The sequence below is a fragment of the Ochotona curzoniae genome, unplaced genomic scaffold, assembly GCF_017591425.1.
Source record: "Ochotona curzoniae isolate NIBS_2020 unplaced genomic scaffold, NIBS_Ocur_1.0 contig_293, whole genome shotgun sequence".
NCBI classification, from domain to species: domain Eukaryota; kingdom Metazoa; phylum Chordata; class Mammalia; order Lagomorpha; family Ochotonidae; genus Ochotona; species Ochotona curzoniae.
Window position 1 is genome coordinate 1,024,364 of NW_024465655.1, and position 18,036 is coordinate 1,042,399.

Below are 18,036 nucleotides of genomic sequence, written 5' to 3' on the forward strand. Positions count from 1 at the left end.
TAACGTTTATTCCTTTTATTCTTACATACATACATACTTAATAAAGACCTAAAGTCACAATTTACTACTACAAATAAATATAACTGCTACTATTCTGGATATACTTTTCCAATAATTTGATGTCACAATGCACAGATGTACTCATAATAAGAACATTCCAGATAATTGTATGTACTCAGCAGGAGGCTGGATCGAGTGTCGCCCTTCCAGGGACAACAGTTCAGGGTTCTTCTGGAGGAAATACGTCCCCTGGGCCACCATATTTAAAACAACATATTTCAAATTAGAAAAACAGTTGCAGAGTTAGAAAGGTTCCAAAGACATGCTTCTCTTGAAATCTTCTCTTTAAGTGACATACAAGGACAAAACCCAAAAAAACCTAAATGAAATCCTCATCAGATCATGTTGGGATTGTTCTCGAGTTGCAGGACAATTTCTTTCAAAGTGGGATCCTCTGCCCAGTTAGCTTTGCTCCCCAAGATGAGGTTCTGCAATGAAAGCAAAGTGCATTGAAAAATCCAACAAGATTTAAAAATAGACCCCTCTCTGGCTTAGGGCTCTGCCCCTCTGTGATGTACATTCCCGCTGCATTCATGCCTGCTTTCAGAAGGTCATCGTTGGTCTCCACCATGTGGACACTAACTGCCAAGGGCAGCTGCAGTTTCCATGGAAACCTTTTTACCAACTCCAGACCCTTGGTAGGGCCAGCCATGGTGAGAGGACCAGGCATTAGCAGTGTGTGGAACACATTTCATTTTGCATTTACTTGGTGAAAAAATTCAATAATATCTCCATTCTTCAAAAGACACAAAAGAAATACTTGCTCCTCAGCAAGTATTTGGTTAATTTGGTTTAAGGTGTTGGTCCAAGTTGCATGTGGTGATGGCTGTTTTTCTAGAAGTTTCCCTTTAATATGGCAAACATTCAACTAAGTGCTTTGGAAATCCTTTGGTCTGTATCTGCCACAGCAACTACACGTCAGAATTGATAGCAGACTTCTTTAGGAGGTGACAATTCTGTACAGGTGAATAATTTTTTTTTGCATTAAATAATAGAGAAATTATTAATTAAAATTATGATTTTTCTCTTTGAAAAACTATGGCTCAGTGGTACTCAATTACTGACTAGCATAATGCCAAAACAGATTTGAGTACATTATTGTTAGGTATAAAAATCCACTTTTTTTTTTTTTAAAGATTTATTTTTATTATTTTTTCATTGGAAAGGCGGATATACACAGAGGAGAGACAGAGAGGAAGATCTTCCGTCCGATGATTCACTCCCCAAGTGAGCGCAACGGGCCGATACTATGCCGATCCGAAGCCAGGAGCCTCTTCCGGGTCTCCCACGCGGGGGCAGGTTCCCAAAGCTTTGGGCCGTCCTCTGCTGCTTTCCCAGGCCACAGGCAGGGAGCTGGAAGGGAAGCGGGGCTGCCGGGATTAGAACCGGCGCCCATATGGGATCCCGGGCGTGCAAGGCGAGGACCTTTAACCACTTGCGCCACCGCGCCGGGCCCTAAAAATCCACTTTTATCACTCTTAGTACAGCAATGGAAATATTAACCATAGCTATTAGACCAGAGAAAGAAAGGACATCTAAATAGAAAAGGAGGGGAACAAATGATCCCTTTTTGTAGTTAAATGATTTCATACACAGAAATCGGTACGACTTCCCCAAAGACTGCCATCACCAGTTAACAAACCCAGTGAGGTTGCCGGAGAGGCAGTCAAGGCAGAGACACATGTTGAGAGATGAACGCACCGTGGGGGCACGGCTTCGTCCACTGCACATCTAGCTTTCTGTTAATGTGCACTGTGGGAAGTAGCAGGTGGTGGCTCAAGGGTGTGGGCTCCTACAATCCATGTGGGAGCCCTGGACTGAATTCTGAGACTCACCCCCCCACCACCCCCCTTTTAAAAGACTGATTTAGGGCCCAGCATGGCATCCTAGCAGCTCAAGTCATTGCCTTGAACGTGCCGGAATTTTATATGGGTGCTGGTTCTAATCCCAGCAGCCCTGCTTCCCATCCAGCTCCCTGCTTGTGGCCTGGGAAAGCAGTCGAGGACGGCCCCAGAGCCTTGGGACCCTGCACCTACATGGAAGACCTGGAAGAGGCTCCTGGCTGGCTTTGGATTGGCTCAGCTCTGGCCGTTGCGGTCACTTGGGGAGTAAATCATTGGATGGAAGATCTTCCTCTCTGTCTCTCCTCCTCCTCGCTCTACATATCTGACTTTGCAATAAAAATAAATCTTAAAAAAGACTGATTTATTTATCTGAAAGGCAGAGTGACAGAAAGTGAAGGACAGGCAGACAGATGAAAAATCTTCCACGTTCAGTTTGGTCCCCAAATGGCCGCCCAGCTGGGGCTTGCCAGGCTGAAGCCGGCCAAGGTGACAGGTGATAGGGGCCAGGGCACTAGGGCCATCTTCCTCTGCTTTTCCAGGCACATTAGTGAGGAATCTGGTGTTCCATCTGGTGTTTTTATCCGTTGTGCCACAAGGCTGGCCTTCCAGCCCTGGTGTTTGCAAGTATTTGGGGAGAGAACTAAATGGATATGAATCAACCGAACAAGAGGTTAGAAAACCTGTCTCATAAATATCTTAAAATACACAAAAGCTTTTTTTATATATATACAATTAACAAAAATGCTGAGAAAGAAATCCCACTTACAGCAGCTTTAAAATAAACATCCTAGGAATAAATTTAACCTGAGAAAAAGTGATATGTACAATGACAATACAGTGGTGACAAAAACAAACTGGAGAGGACACACCTACAAATGGGACGGCATTCATGATCATAGATGTGAAGAAATAATACTGTGAAAATGTCCATACTACTCAAAGCTTGTTCATTTTTCTTTGAAAGGCAGAGTGAGTGAGACAGAGGGATGTTTCATCCAATGAGCTGCTCCCCAAAGGCCTGCAATAGCCCAGTCTCCAACTGGGGGTGTGGGCATCCAAACAATGAACCCAGTGTACCCCCAAACCCACCCTTAGGGGAAACACCATCTGATGTTCTACAGCTCAGCAGGATCACAGTGGCTGACAACAGCTGAGTATTTTAATACAGCTGAAAGGATTTTAGATGTTTGCAAAACAGATGACGCACGACTACTGAGGAGATGCGCTAACTATCCTGATCTGACTACTGAACGCTGTCTCCACACACTGCAGCCTTCAGCACGCCTTTGCTGTAAGTAAGCCAGGCGATTTGTAACAGCAGGCAGCAGTAAGCTTTCAAATACGACTCGACTCCTGATCTCCGGCACAGAGCTCCTGAAGTTGGCCATGAACGAGTTCGGGAAATCAAAACTAATATTGGGCTATTACTACTACGGGACTAATCATTTATAGGCTGGCATTAGAATCAAGCAGTAAAGAATGACAGGCCTTAAATCAGTGTGAAAGAACCCAGGCTCAAGGAAAAGTAAAATACGGCCCCCAGAGCTGCAAAAAAAAAAAAAAAAAAGTTCCATTTACAAAGGTCTAATGTCAGGGCTCGGTGCGATGGCCCAGCAAATAAGGCTCCTGCTTGTGGCACCAGCATCCAACTCGGGCCCCTGTTTGCGCTCTGGATGCTCCTTGCAATCCAGCCCCCTGTGAATGTGCAGATGACCGCCCAGGAGCCCACATCCCTGCCAACCACATGCAAGACCCGGAAGGAGCTCCTGGTGCCGGGCTTCAGCCTGGCACAGCCCCAGCTGTGACCATCTTGGCAGCAGATCAGAAGATGGAAGATTCTCTCTCTCTGTAACCCTGTTTCTCAAATACAAAAAATCTTTTTTTTTTTTTTTTAAGATTTATTTATTTCGATTGCAAAGTCAGACATACAGAGAGGAGGAGAGACAGAGAGGAAGATCTTCCATCCAATGGTCCACTCCCCAAGCAGCTGCCATAGTGGGAGCTGAGCCAATCCAAAGCCAGGAACCAGGAGCCTCTCTGGTTCTCCCACGCAGGTGCAGGGTCCCAACGCTCTGGGCCATCCTCGACTGCTTTCCCAGGCCACAGACAAGGAGCTGGATGGGAAGCGGGGCCGCCAGGATTAGAACTGGTGCCCGTATGGGATCCTGGCGCATGCAAAGTGACAACTTTAGCCGCTACGTTACCATGCTGGGCCCCAGATTAATTTTTAATAGTCTAATCATAATGAAAAAACAACGTCTCAATCATTAAATACATGTGAGCTCCATGTATATGTAAACAGACCAATATTCACTGCTGTATTATTTCATCGGGCTCAGGCTGCCCCTCTGACGCTGAGTGTGCCATGACAGCATCCATGGCCGCCCTCCCTGCCGAGTTGGTGCCCTAGGTGTCCGTGGCCGCCCTCCCTGCCGAGTCGGTGCCCTAGGCGTCCGTGGCCGCCCTCCCTGCCGAGTCGGTGCCCTAGGCGTCCGTGGCCGCCCTCCCTGCCGAGTCGGTGCCCTAGGCGTCCGTGGCCGCCCTCCCTGCCGAGTCGGTGCCCTAGGCGTCCGTGGCCGCCCTCCCTGCCGAGTCGGTGCCCTAGGCGTTCGTGGTCGCCCTCCCTGCTCTCTGTTACCTGGAACACGTGCTGGATGACCGTGGTGATGTGCAGCTCCGTCTGCAGGTTCTGACGCAGCATCTGTATCTTTTCTGAATTTTCCACTTGTTCCAAATCTTCTTTCTTTTTGTTCTTTTCGGTCTGTATTTCTAAAAGCTTACTTTCTGACGTCTGTTTTAATTCTGTCAGGTGCAAACAAAAGAATCCAGATGGAGACTCCACCAATAAAGGTCATGAGAAGTTACCTGGTAATTCTACTCAGAGAGAAAAAAAATTCATGATTCACTTATTTGAAAAACAGAATCAAAGAGAGAGGGAGTGACAGAAAACAGGGTGACCTTCCATCCACTGGGTCACTCCTCAAATGGCCACAGTGGCCACGGCCAGCCAGGCAGAGGCCAGGAGCCAGGGCCCCCAGCCGGGCTCCCCACAGAGGATGAGGCAGAAGCTGAGGCAGGTGAGCTGTCTCCTGCTGCCTTTTTCTAAGTGTATCAGCAGGGGTCTGACTGGAAGCAGAGAGGGCAGGGTTAGAACTGGCGCCCCAATGGCAGATGCCAGCATTGCGGTCAGCGGCTTAACCCAGCACACCACAATGCTATCCCCAGAGCCAAGACTTTTGTGGGTTAAAGTTCTAAAGCAATAGCAAGAAATGGTAAGAAATAGTAAGAAAGAAAGAATAGCCCTCTTTTTACTGTATCAGGTAGAAAATTTTAAGAACTTTGAAAAATGGAGAATCTTTCAGTGGCTGAGAGAGCTGGCTGTGGGTGAAATGTGTTCAACCATTAAAGAAAAAAAGTTTTCCACATACCCAATCTCTTCTTTCTAATATCAAGTAGTTTTTCCTCTAAACTCCGAGATTCCTGTTATTAAAATGAAAAATGTTAAACCACATTACTTGCGGATGAACTATTATAATACTTAAATCATTGAGTTGCATCTATTAGTTCACGTTTTCTAAGGCTCCAGGTTCCAGTTCCTTGGTTTCCACCCAGGGAACGGGAAATGACAGTAGATTAAATGAGAAGCAAATAGTAACGGAGTCAGAAATAACAAAGTAGCAAGAAGTCAAAGGGAGAATGTAAGCAGCATGAGTTCCAGTCAAACTTAACTGTGTCTGAGTGACCAGCAAGAAGCCGTTCCTGAAACTCAGAATGCTCACACACACAGCTTACCTTCTGTGACGTTATTATCAACTTCTGTAGCTTTATCACATGTTTCATGTCGTCCATGAATCCACTAAAAAGGGGGGGGGGGGAGACATGTTTTAACTTTAGTTAAAAACAGTGCAGTTCTGATTTCTAATATACCAACCTCCGCTAAATCCACTGCACGCTTCAACAGAAATTCATTGTCCTCCAGCTGCAGGCGGGTGCCTAGGCGGCTACCCAGGCAAGGTTTACACTGCTGGGAGAAAAGCAGCCCATAGCTGGTGGGCATCCTGGGTCTGGTTAATGCTAGCTCTGTGTTCACTATACCAGTGTGTCAGTATAGCTGCCTATCCTATATATATATATATTTTTTTTTGGTAAGATCTGTTGTGGAGACGCCAGCATGGCAGCAGACAGGGTCTGGAGACGCACGCACAAGCATGCATGGGCCCCAGGCGGGCGCGCAGGGCCCCTGGCTGGCATGACATACCACAGGAGGACTGTGCTCGGGGATTTATGTGCTCGTGGGCATAGGGGGCTGTGGATTGCTCAGGGAAGGCTGGCTGGAGATGTGTGAGAGGGAGGGCTGCTAAGGGAGGATGTGACAGGAACTTGTACCAACCAGCCAGAGGGGCTGGGTGGTTTGCAGGAGGGAATCCAGAAGAAGTTTCAGGGCCTAACCAACACAGCTGCCCATGGGGAATCCTGACCTGGGCTTGTTGGCACCAACCACTGCTTAAATGGTACACACAAAAACCATGGCTGGAGGGCCTGCCTGGCAGGGCTCAACCACAGTACCTGCCAGTGAATGTCGGGGCAGGCGGTGGGCCACGTTACGCTGGGCATGACACTAACCAGCATATGAGAGAACCAGGTCTGAAAGATTCTGTGAGAAATTTGTCAGCTTACCCCTGTGGGACTGCCATACCAGCTGGTTTGCTACAGGGGTGGGGCTTGTGATGGGCTGAGCTAGACGAACATGGTACTCACTGAAACTCAGGGGAACTGGGATTGGGAACAGACTGCGCTGGTCCAGGCTGCAGCATCTGCAGGCGCACCCAAGAATTGGGTGTGGGGTAGGCTGAGCCACAACATCCACCAGCACACACAAAGGCCAATAATTGTGGGGGACAGACTGTGCTGGGTAAGGATCTACCACCTGGGGCCCAGCACAATAGTGTAGTTGTTAAAGTGCTTGCCTTGAACACGCTGGGATCTCATATGGGCACGGTTTCTAATCCCAGCAGCCCTGCTTCCCGTCCAGCTCCCTGCCTGTGGCCTGGGAAACAGTGGGGCTGGTTAAGGAGCTAAGGCGATGCCCTGGCTGGGTTTTGGTTCCCACTGGTGTGAGAACTGGAATGGAGGCAGCAGACTGGGCTGGACATGCCTGCGTGTCCCTAGGCATGGGTGTGGACTGGGTCTGGATTGTGCCAGACTAGGCTAGGCTCCAGCACCCACTGGCAAGGAGCCAGGGTGGGTCTAGAACAGGCTGGGATATAGCAACCAAAAGCAAGAGCTGGAATGGGTGTGGGCCAGCCAGGCAAGGATGCTATATCTGCATGAACAGAAAGTGGACCAAGTCAGGCTGGGTCAAGCACCCACTGGTGTGCACAAGATCCGCCACTGGGAGGTGACCTAAAATTTTGGAGAACTACTCTGTTAGGATGTAGTCCCTGCAGGTAAGAGCAAGAACGAAGGCTGGGAGCAGCCCAGACCAAGTCAGGTGACAGTATCCACCAGAAAATATGTGAGTCAGATCTGGGGGCAAGCCAGACTTGACTAGTTCATAACACCACTGGCAGATGTGAGAACCAGGACGGGCTGCAGGACAAGCTGGATTGTCCAGCCAGTCCACATTAGGACCAGGACGGGGGGCTGGCTGGGTTGAGCTAGGTTGCAGCACCCATCGGTATGAGCTGGAACTGGGGGCAGGTCGAGGAGAAGCCAGACTAGAGCGCTCACCAGTGAATGCAGAGGTGAGGTGACACATAACAGACTGGACCACAGCATTTACCAGCACGCCTCAGAGACCTTGGGTGAGAGGGCAGGCTAGGTAATGGGACTGCAAGGACTCCCCTACGGGCCAGTGCTTCAGCTGTTGAGTGTGAGAGCTGGGACCAGGGACAGACCAGGCTGTGAAGGCTACAAAGCCTATTGGCCTGCATGTGAGCTGGTTTAGTAGGCTGGGTTGAACAACCATATCCACTGGCACTTGCATGAGCCAGAATAAGTGCAGGCTGGTCTGGCTTTACTGCAGCAACAGCTAGCAAAGCCCATCAGGCTAGACTGCAGAACCAGCTGGAAAGTGTAAGATCCAGGGCTGGGAACGGGCCTATTAGGGTACCTGGGCACCTCTCTGATGGGGTGCAGCTCACGCTGGTGAGCATGAGAACCAGGGCTGGGGGCGGGCCTGGCTGGAGAAGCAGCAACACCCTCAGACGTGTGGGCTGCACAGTGGGATTAGCCGGGCTGACCTAGGCTGCAAGACCCAATGATGTGTGCGAGAGCCAAGTGGGATGTGGGACTGACTGGACTGGTCTGCTGCACATACTGGCACGTGTAAGAACCAGAGCTAGGGGTGGGCCTGGTGGGGGTTACTGGGGAGTTGCTCAGCCCAGGCTGCAGTTCCCAGTGATGTGCGTGAGGGCCGAGAGTGTGGAATGGGCTGCATTGCAGTACCCACTGGTTTGCATAGGAGATGGGGCTGGGGCAGAACTGACCAGGTGACTGCAGTCAGCAGTATATTTGTAGGCTAATGTGGGTGACAGACTGAGCTGGACACTGCACTGGCTGGCATACACAGGAGTCAAAAAACCTGGGGTCACCTCTGGCGAGGTTTCTTTCGGGAACCCTTGAATTGGACCGCGGGACTCAAAGCTCCAACCACAGGGATAATCACAGGATCTGTGGTCTGGCCATAGAGTACAAGTGTCAGAACTGGGGCTCCCTGGTTGCTAAAGCCTGTGCAGCAGACAGCAAGCCCAGATGCACACCTGGGGGACATGACAACCAGTTTATGAGGCCAGTAGAGGATGTCAAGTACCACGAGAGGCAGAACAAACTGGACAACTCTCCCTGCCAAGCTCTGACAGCAAGCATCGGGACAACTGGGAACTCTAAGATGGACTCTGTCATCTAAGAGACTTTGGTGGATTGCTTCAACCTGGGACAAACAAAATCAATAGTATCTCAGAACTATCAAAATCACTTTATGTCCCAGCGCGGTAGCCTAGAGGCTAAAGTCTTCACCAGGCACACACTGGGATTGCATATGGGTGCCGGATTGTGTCCTGGTGGCTCCGCTTCCCATCCAGCTCCCTGCTTGTGGCCTGGGGAAGCAGTGGAGGATGGTCCAAAGCCTTGGGACCCTGCACCCGCGTGGGAGACCTAGAAGTTCCTGGCTTCTTCTGGGTTTGGATTGGCTCAGCTCTGACCACTGCAGCCACTTGGGGAGTGAACCAGTGAACAAAAAATCTTTCTTTGACTCTTCCTCTCTGCATTTCTGACTTTCCAATTAAAAAATAACAACAACAAAAAATCTTAAAAAATTAAAACACAGGGCCTGGCGTGGTAGCCTAGCGGCTAAAGTCCTCACCTTGAACACACCAGGATCCCATATGGGCGCCGGTTCTAATCCCGGCAGCTCCACTTCCCATCTAGCTCCCTGCTTGTGGCCTGGGGAAGCAGTTGAGGACGGCCCCGGCCTTGGGACCCTGGCCTTCAGTGTGACTGCTGTTGTCACACCATCCTCCTCATCCTGCGTCAAATATTCCACGGAGCAGCGAACATATTGGAAGCTACAGGAGTAAGAGCTGAATTAAACTTTTTAATCTATTTTTATTTGAAAGGCAGATTTTACAGAGAGGAGAGAGAGGCAGAGAGAGAGGTTTTCCACGGCTGGTTCACTCTCCAAATGGCAACAATGGGCAGAGCTCAGTTGATCTGAAGCTGGGAGCCAGGAGCTGCGTCAGCTCTCCCACATGGGTGGAGCGGCCCAAGCCTCAAGCCACGCTCCAGTGCCTTCCCAGGCCATAAGCAGAGCCGGTCGGGAAGTGGAGCAGCCGGGACATGGACTGGCATCCATATGGGATGCTGGAGGCTGCAAGTGGAGGACGAGCTGACACCCAAAGCTCTGGTGGAACAATAGTTTACAGACTCCAAATTCAGAATGTAGGATATTACTGGAATTTGGGGAATATGGGGGAAATACACAGAACTTTGACTTAAGTCCCAGGAATGAGGAAGTGCCCAGATCTATTTCGGAACTTTTCTGGTATAGTACTGTATCATAATATCTGTATTTATTTAATTTTACTTATTTGAAAAGCAGAAGAGAGAGAAAGAGAGAGAGGCTGTCTCCCCTATCCAGAATGGAGCCAGGCTGGGGCCTCCTGCTTCCTGTCTTACCTGCGTCTCCCACTGGGTGGCGGGCATGCAAGGACCTACGCCACCATCTGCTGCCTCCTGGGATATGCCACAACAGGACAGCAGGACTGAAAATGGAGATGGGACTTGGACTGGCACTCTGCATGGCACGTGGGCGTGCCCGGGGTGACTCAGGCTGTCACAAGGTTGCCGGAGACTGAAGAAGTCAGATCTCAGGCCAGATTCCTGAGACTGGTTATCAGCTGACTTGCCTACCCGAGGCTTTATTTTTAAAATTTTACTTCTTTTTATTGTAAAGGCAGGTTTATACAGAAGAAATAGAGAGAAAGATCTTCCATCCATTGGTTTACTCCCCATGTGGCTGCAATGACCAGAGCTGAACTGATCCAAAGTCAGGAGCCAGGAGCCTCTTGCGGGTCACCCACAGGGTGCAGGGTCCCAAGGCTTTGGGCCGTCCTCGACTGCCTTCCAAGGACACAGGCAGGGAGCTGGATGGGAAGTAGAGCAGCTGGGGGCATAAACCGGCATCCATATGGGATTCTGGTGTGTGCAAGGCGAAGATTTAGCAATTGAGCCATTGAAGATGGCTTGTTGAGCAGAACCAGTGCCTGTATGGAATGCTGGCACTGTAAGCGCAAGATTGGCACTGGTCCCTAAACTGTTACATACAGATCGCAGGATCTATATGAAACAAGATGTCAACAAGACTGTGAAATTTGCTGTAATTCTGAGGAAAGCCTATTAAAATCCCATCACTTTTCTTATTCTTCAGATAAAGGTGGCTCGTGGTGATAGTTAAAGAGCTCAGAGGCGGGAACTGCGGCCGAGTGGATTAAATCTCTCCTTTGGGATGCCTGCATCCCTTCCTGGAATATCTGGGTTTGAGCCCGCCCTCTGCTTCGGACCCAGGGTCCTGCTGATGCACGTGTGTGCAAACAGCAGATGCTGGCTCGAAAGCGTGGGTCACCACCTTGCCCACGGGAGAACAGGGTGGCGTTCCTCATCTCTGGAGTCATCCTGACCCACCCCTGGATGTTGGGGCATCTGGGGAGCAAACCCGCAGACAGAGGAGGTCTGTCCATCTCTAGCTATGGTTCTTGCCTTTCACCATAAATGAAACTAAATTAAACACACACAAAAAAATTCATACCTATTCTTGGGATCGGTTTTCTCCAGGCTTCTTTTAAGTGCATTTGCACATTGTATCCTATGAGACCAAAACAAGCAAAACAGAATCACATTATAAAATATGGATAACATTTATGCACATTAAAACAAAATTCTAAAACAGGACAACCTTAAGATTGATACCCCTGAGTCTGATGCTGTAACCTAGTGGCTAAAGTCCTCTACTTGCATGCACCGAGATCCCAAAAGGGCGCCAGTTCTAATCCCGGCAGCTACACTTCCCAGTCAGCTCCCTGCCTGCCATCTGGGAAAGCAGTCGAGGACAGCCCAAAGCCTTGGGACCCTGTGCTTGCATGGAAGACCCAGAAGAGGCTCTTGGCTCCTGTTTTCAGATTGGCAGAGCTCCGGCCACTTAGGGAGTGAATCATTGGATGGAAGACCTTCATCTGTGTCTCTCTCTCTGTATTTATCCAACTTTGCAATAAAAATAAATAAATCTTTAAAAAAAAATAAAACATAAATAGTTTTTTCCAACAATACTGCATGGAAAAGACTTTCAGAAACAGATAATATAGGACTCGGCATGATGGCTCAGTGGCTAAATCCTTGCCTTGCATGAGCTGGGATCCCATATAGGCACTGGTTCGTGTCCCAGCTGCTCCACTTCCCATCCAGCTCCCTGCTTGTGCCCTGGGGAAGCAGTGCAGGACGGCCCAAAGCCTTGGGACCCTGCACCTACATGGGAGACCTTGAAGAGGCTCTTAGCTCCTGGCTTCAGATTGGCACAGCACTGGCCATTGCAGTCACTTGGAGAGTGAATCAGTGGATGGAAGATCTTCCTCTCTGTCTCTCCTCCTCTCCGTATATCTGACTTTGCAATAAAAATAAATATATCTTAAAAAAAAAAAAAAGAACATAATAATTACCGGCTTATTGCGAGATTTTGCGTTTCCAAACCAAGCTTGACCTCTTCAATTTCATTCTCCAGTTCTTCGATTTTCCTATTAAAGAAGCAGGAACAAAACAAACCAGCAATACTGGGAGACATCATTTATGAAAGAAATGTTTAATATGAGCCTTTGAGAAAAAGTAAGACACTTTACATTGGCACAGTGTTGCGGGGGTTAGGGGGTCGGTGTGCGGCATGAAGCCTGTGGTAAGACACCCATGTTCCATGGGCGCAGCTGGTTCAATTCTCAGCTCCGGCTGCTGCTCCAACTTCCTGCTAATGGATCCGCTGAAAGGCAGTGGCCTCCCACCTGGGAGACTTAAAGAAGCTCCCAGCTCCCAGCGCCAGGCCCACCTGGGGCACCCGTTGTGGGCACCTGGACAATCAGCCAGCAGATGGGAGCTTTTCCCTCTCCCTAACTCTCAAAACAAGTAATCTGGAAAAAAATATATTCTGTAGACTCACCACACCAACGCACAGTAAGCTGATGTGTCCTGAGCTACTCTGATAGTATCTGGTGATAACAGGGGAGGCCAGAGAGTGTGAACAGGACCACTCACACACATGCAGCTCTCCATCCCAAGTCATGGGTTTCTACACATGCATGACAGTGTTACATATGGACAACACGATTAAAGCCCGGACAAATCCAAAAGTGAACAATCAAAATGGACATACTCCTCGATTTGATGTTCCTGCATGATTTCTGGAGTTTTCTCTTCACCTGCAAATGAACAGTCACAACTTAGAACAGCGCTGCCGAAAGGGATATAAGGCAAGCTGCAAAGGGCAAATGGCTGCAACATGAAACAGGCTTAAACATTACAAATGAAATATGTCCTGTTCTTTTTTTCTCCGTTTTACATTTATAGCTCATCTCAGTGACGACTAACTACGTCATGAGTGTTGGAAAGTCACGCGGAATCAGAGGTCACCTCTTGGGCAGAATGGTTTCAGAATGACAGAAAATTTAAAAAGAGTAAAAAACGAACAAGACAATTCATGTCAAAATATATCGTGGCAATAGACACCCGGAAGGCAAAATTTTACCACGATCACTGACACAGGATAAGGGAAAATTTACCAACATACGTAATGACGTCGCCACCAGGAAAGGGCACTGCTATACCATGGACTTGTGCTGAACAAGTTCCCCATGCTGACCCACCTCCAACTAAATCCTAGTGGAAATCTGACCTTTATTTCCATAGAAACTGATAAGCCATTTAGACACACAAAAGAGCCAGAACAGCCAACACAATGTTGACAGAGCTGGAAGCCTCATAGGAGCTGATACAAAGATAATGCTACAGCAACCAAGACAGTGTAACACAGCCATAGGAACAGACAAGCAGCCCAGAACCTTCTAGAATGACAATGCTTGATGCTGGCAGTCCAACAGGGTAGCCACTGGCCAGCAACATGTGGCTCCTGAGCATCTGACATGTGACTACTTCAAATATAATCGGATTTTACTGAAACAAACAAACAAAAAGTCACATGTGGCTAGTAGCTACTATGTGCTAGCCTAGTGGCTAAAGTCCTCGCCTTGCACACGCGGGATCCCATATGGGTGCAGGTTCTAATCCTGGCAGCTCCACTTCCCATCCAGCTCTCTTCTTGTGGCCTGGGAAAGCAGTTGAGGACAGCACGAAGTCTTGGGACCCTGCACCTGCGTGGGAGACCCAGAAGAAGCATCTGGCTTCTGGTTTCACAGCTGTTCAGCTCCAGCCATTGTATCATCTGGGGAGAATAAAGATCTCGCTCTCCTTCTCTGCATAAAATCTGCTTTCAAATAAAAGTAAAATCTTTTTCTTAAAGATTTATGTTTATATGTTTCCCACATCTCCACATGGCTGCAGGGGCCTAAGACTTTGGACCGTCCTCCGCTGCTTTCCTAGGCCACGAGCAGGGAGCTGGTTGGGAAGCTGAGCAGCCAGGACATGAACCAGCACCCATTTGGGATGCCAACACTTGCACGTGGAGGACTACACAGCTGAGCCCAAGCACTGGCCCCTAAGTAAATCTTCCTGGCTCAGCTCCGGCCCTTGGGGCTATTTGGGGACTGATTCAGTGGAGGGAGGGTCTTTCCTCTCTGTAAATCTGACTTTTCAATAAAAATAAATGTCTTTTTTTTAAGATTTATTTATTTATTGGAAAGTCAGATATACAGAGAGGAAAAACAGAGAGGAAGATCTTCCATCCGATGATTCACTCCCCAAGTGAATGCAACGGACGATGCTAGGCCAATCCGAAGCCAGGATCCAGGAACTTCTTCCAGGTCTCCCACATGGGTGCAGGGTCCCAAAGTCTTGGGCTGTCCTCGACTGCTTTCCCAGGTCACAAGCAGGGAGCTGAATGGGAATTGGAGCTGCCGGGATTAGAACCAGCGCCTATATGGGATCCTGGTGTGTTCAAGGCTAGGACTCTAGCTGCTAGGTTACCGCACCAGGCCCAATTTTTTTTTTTAAATCATCGAGTTGTATCCTTTAAATGGATGCCTTTATTGTTAAAAGAAACACTCTTTAACCAATGAAATGTCATTTTTTTTTTAACACTAATTCATTTTAGATAAGTACCTGCTTTCAAAGATTCCAACGCCCCTTTTTCTGACCTGCTATAAATATTTTTTTAGGATAGCAATTCTATAGCATCGGGGAAAGTGCTGCATCATCCCATGTGGGTGCGGGTTCAAGTCCCAGCTGCTCCACTTCCACTCCAGCCCCCTGTTGATATGCCTGGGAAAGTACCAGCGCCTTCGGCCTGGCCCAGCTCGGACTGTTGCAGGCTTTAGGAAGTGAACCAGCCTGAGATCTCTTCTTCCCTCTCTGTGCCTCTACCTCCCAAAGAAATTAAAGACGAAAGTCTGTACTGCAGTCTCCTGGAGCTTTCAGATGTCAGAATTCGCACTAGCCGGCTGTTCTTGCTCATGCATTGGATCTGCGCCCTAAGACACCTGTGCAGGAGCCCTGCCCCTTGCCTCCACTCCTTTCCAGCATCATTTGCTGCCACACGCTCAGCATCCCCCACAGTTATTCTGTATCTTCTCTACAGAAGATTTTCTGGTGTTTTGCTACACACCAGACTCAATATGAACAATTTTTTTTTTAAAGCTGATCTTTCCCCTGGAATAGCATTCACCCCCAAACTCCTAACAACGTCAACGGAAAATGAAAACACGTACGTGCATCAAGCATGGCTTTATATTCCCGGAGTTGTTGCTTTGTCTGCTCTCGCAGCCTGCACACAGAGAACGGAAGTCGGCTCAGTGACGCCAGCTGAGAAACCAACATCTTGTGCAGAAATGCACAGAGCACGAGCGTCCAGCGTCCCAGGCGGGCCTTCCGAACAGAAGCTAAAGCACAGAATGGCAGACGCGACCGCACTGATGAACAAGTGCCACGCCAGCCAGACCGGGCAAAGGGCTGCAGGGGGAAACACGGAGTGAGCAAATCCAAAGACAACGTCATCAGTTGCAAACACGGAGGGCAACATTCCTCCCGCAATGCAGAAACAAACCGAAACCACCAATCCGTAAGACAACTTATTTACCAGAGTTTTTTTTTTTTTTTTTTTTAGTGCTGTAAAACCACACGTAAAAGTCGGGAAGTGGTGGGTAGTTAGGTATATGTACAAACCACTTCGTGGATCGTGTCGCTTCTGAAACTGCTTAAGTGACTTGGAACAATTTTACGTAAGGCGCACTAGACAACTTCCTACAACCCTATGGTAAATTCTTTGCGTTTGAAGCTTTCCAACCACACCATCATGGGTGCCGGGGGGCTCCCGGCCCCGCTCCCCGGGGTCCACCTGAGCAGCAGCGCCACGCGTTCTTCCCTGCTCGCCAAGCCGCCGGGGCCCTGCGCCGGGCCGCCCGAGTCGGCGGGCTCGGGGGCCGCTCGCTCCTCCGGCAGCGAAGCCATCTCCAGAGCCGCGGATCCAACGCCTCCAACGTTCGGGAAGCCGCTTTTCCCGCCACGCAAGGAAGGCCGCTCACGCCCCTTCCGCCCAGCGCCACGCCCCTTCCGCCTCCGGTTGCCGTGGTGACGGCTCGCGTGTTTAGGTTCCGGTGCTGGAAGACCAGGCGGTAGTGGAGAGCTTAGGGCTCCGGCGTTGCTCTGAGCTTGGGGCTCCCGGGAGCCGCACATCGCCTGGCGGGCGCTGGAACTCCTTCCCCGGGCGCGGACGTGGCAAATGGCAGAAGGTAAACATTGGGAGACAAGCTTCCGACAGTTGGATTTGACCTGGACGAGGCAGAGCCCTTGCTCGGCCCCCGTGGAGCGCCGGACGTGCAGGGCTCCGCGACCGGGTCCTCCAGGATTCCTCTCGCTCAGGCTGTTGGGTAGACACAGGGCATGGTGTCATTAGATATTATTTAAAAGTATATAAGATTATTTTTTATTTGAAGAATTTACAGAGATCTTCCATACTCAGCTGCTTTCCCAGGCCACAACCCAGGAGCTGAATGAGAAGTGGAACAACTGGGACTTGAACTGGTACAAGCAGGCAGAGGATTAGCCAGCTGAGCCATTGTACTAACTCCTCAAAAATAAGTAAAACATTTTAAAAGATTTATTTATTTTTGTTGGAAAGTTAGATATACAGAGAGGAGGAGAGACAGAGAGGAAGATCTTCTGTCTACTGATTCACTCCCCAACAGCCGCAACTGCGGGAGCTGAGCCAATCCAAAGCCAGGAGTGAGGAGCGTCTTCTGGATCTCCCACATGGGTGCAGGGTCCCAAAGTCTTGGGCCGTCCTGGACTGCTTTACCAGGCCACAAGCAGGGAGCTGGGTGGGAAGTAGGGCTGCCGGGATTAGAACCGGCACCCATATGGGATCCTGGGTGTGCAAGGCGAGGACCTTAACCACTATGCTACCGCGCCAGGCCCAAATATAAGTAAATCTTAACAACAAAAGGCCCTAATAATCTCAAAGCAGGAGCCTCTTCTGGGTCTCCTGCTGGGGGCTGGGGTCCAAGTACTTGGGATATGTGTTGCGTTCCCAGGCCTGTTGGCAAAGAGCCGGATCACAGGTAGAGTAGCCAAGATTTGAACTGGTGCCCATAAAGCATGCTGGCACCGTAGGCAGGAGCTTTACCAGCTAGGCCATGGCAGCAGCCCCTCCTATCATGTGTGCTTTCATTTTTTTTTTTAAGATTTACTTATTTTTATTGGAAAGTAAGATATACAGAGAGGAGGGGAGATCTTCCGTCTGCTGATTAACTCACCAAGTGACTGCAACAGCTGGAGCCAGGCTGATCTGAAGCCAGGATCTTCCAGGTTTCCCACTGTCCAGGCCATCCTGGACTGCCTTCCCAGACCACAGCAGGGAGCTGGATGGGAAGCGGGGCTGCCACGGTTAGAACCGGCACCCATATGGGATTCCGGCACATGCAAGGTAAGGACTTTAGCTGCTAGGCTACTGTGTTCGGCCCATATTATCACTTTTTAAAGACTAACAGGTGCATTTGTAATTGGAGACAAAATGTCAGTTCAATCAAAAGTAGCATCAAGTTATTGTTTTATCACTCAAAAACAGTGACTTGTAATAAGTAGATCAAGGAACAAGCACCTGAATCATAGGCCATTAAATCAAGAGGCATTCTGGGAAAGCCTCACCATAGGGGCCTCCTCAGTGGTTCAACTGGCTAATTCTCCACTGGCAAGCAAGAGCATCCCATCTGAGTAGCCATTTGTATCCTGGCTGCTCCAACTCCAATCCAGCTCCCTGCTTATGGCCTGGGAAGGCAGGGGAGGATGGCCCAAGGCCTTGGGCTTATGGGTTGCCAGTGTGCCATTTGGCACTGGGTTCCACCCGCTTGGCACTCATTGGCAAGCTCTAGGGTCTTAGGGGGTATCCATTACTGCCTAGGGACACCCATGGAGAAGGCCACTGTAGGTG

The 18,036-nt window shown here is 49.4% G+C and overlaps 1 protein-coding gene across 4 annotated transcripts; it reads right to left on the reverse strand.

Annotated features, from left to right (window-relative positions):
• Positions 1 to 16,101, reverse strand: CENPH (centromere protein H). Of its 4 annotated transcripts, XM_040979065.1 has the most exons (9): positions 15,946 to 16,101; positions 15,320 to 15,375; positions 12,814 to 12,859; positions 12,113 to 12,187; positions 11,209 to 11,265; positions 5,697 to 5,760; positions 5,333 to 5,384; positions 4,543 to 4,706; positions 1 to 488 (listed from the first exon to the last, which is right to left on the reverse strand). In XM_040979065.1, exons 1-9 carry the CDS (start codon positions 16,056 to 16,058, stop codon positions 396 to 398), a joined length of 720 nt encoding a protein of 239 aa, XP_040834999.1. In that variant the 5' UTR covers positions 16,059 to 16,101; the 3' UTR covers positions 1 to 395. The 4 variants fall into 4 exon arrangements, with proteins under 4 accessions (XP_040834999.1, XP_040834998.1, XP_040835000.1 ...); XM_040979064.1 differs by lacking the exon at positions 15,946 to 16,101 and having other exon boundaries at positions 15,320 to 15,917; XM_040979066.1 differs by lacking the exons at positions 12,814 to 12,859; positions 15,320 to 15,375; positions 15,946 to 16,101 and adding an exon at positions 12,601 to 12,804.
• Between the last annotated feature and the right edge of the window lie 1,935 nt (positions 16,102 to 18,036).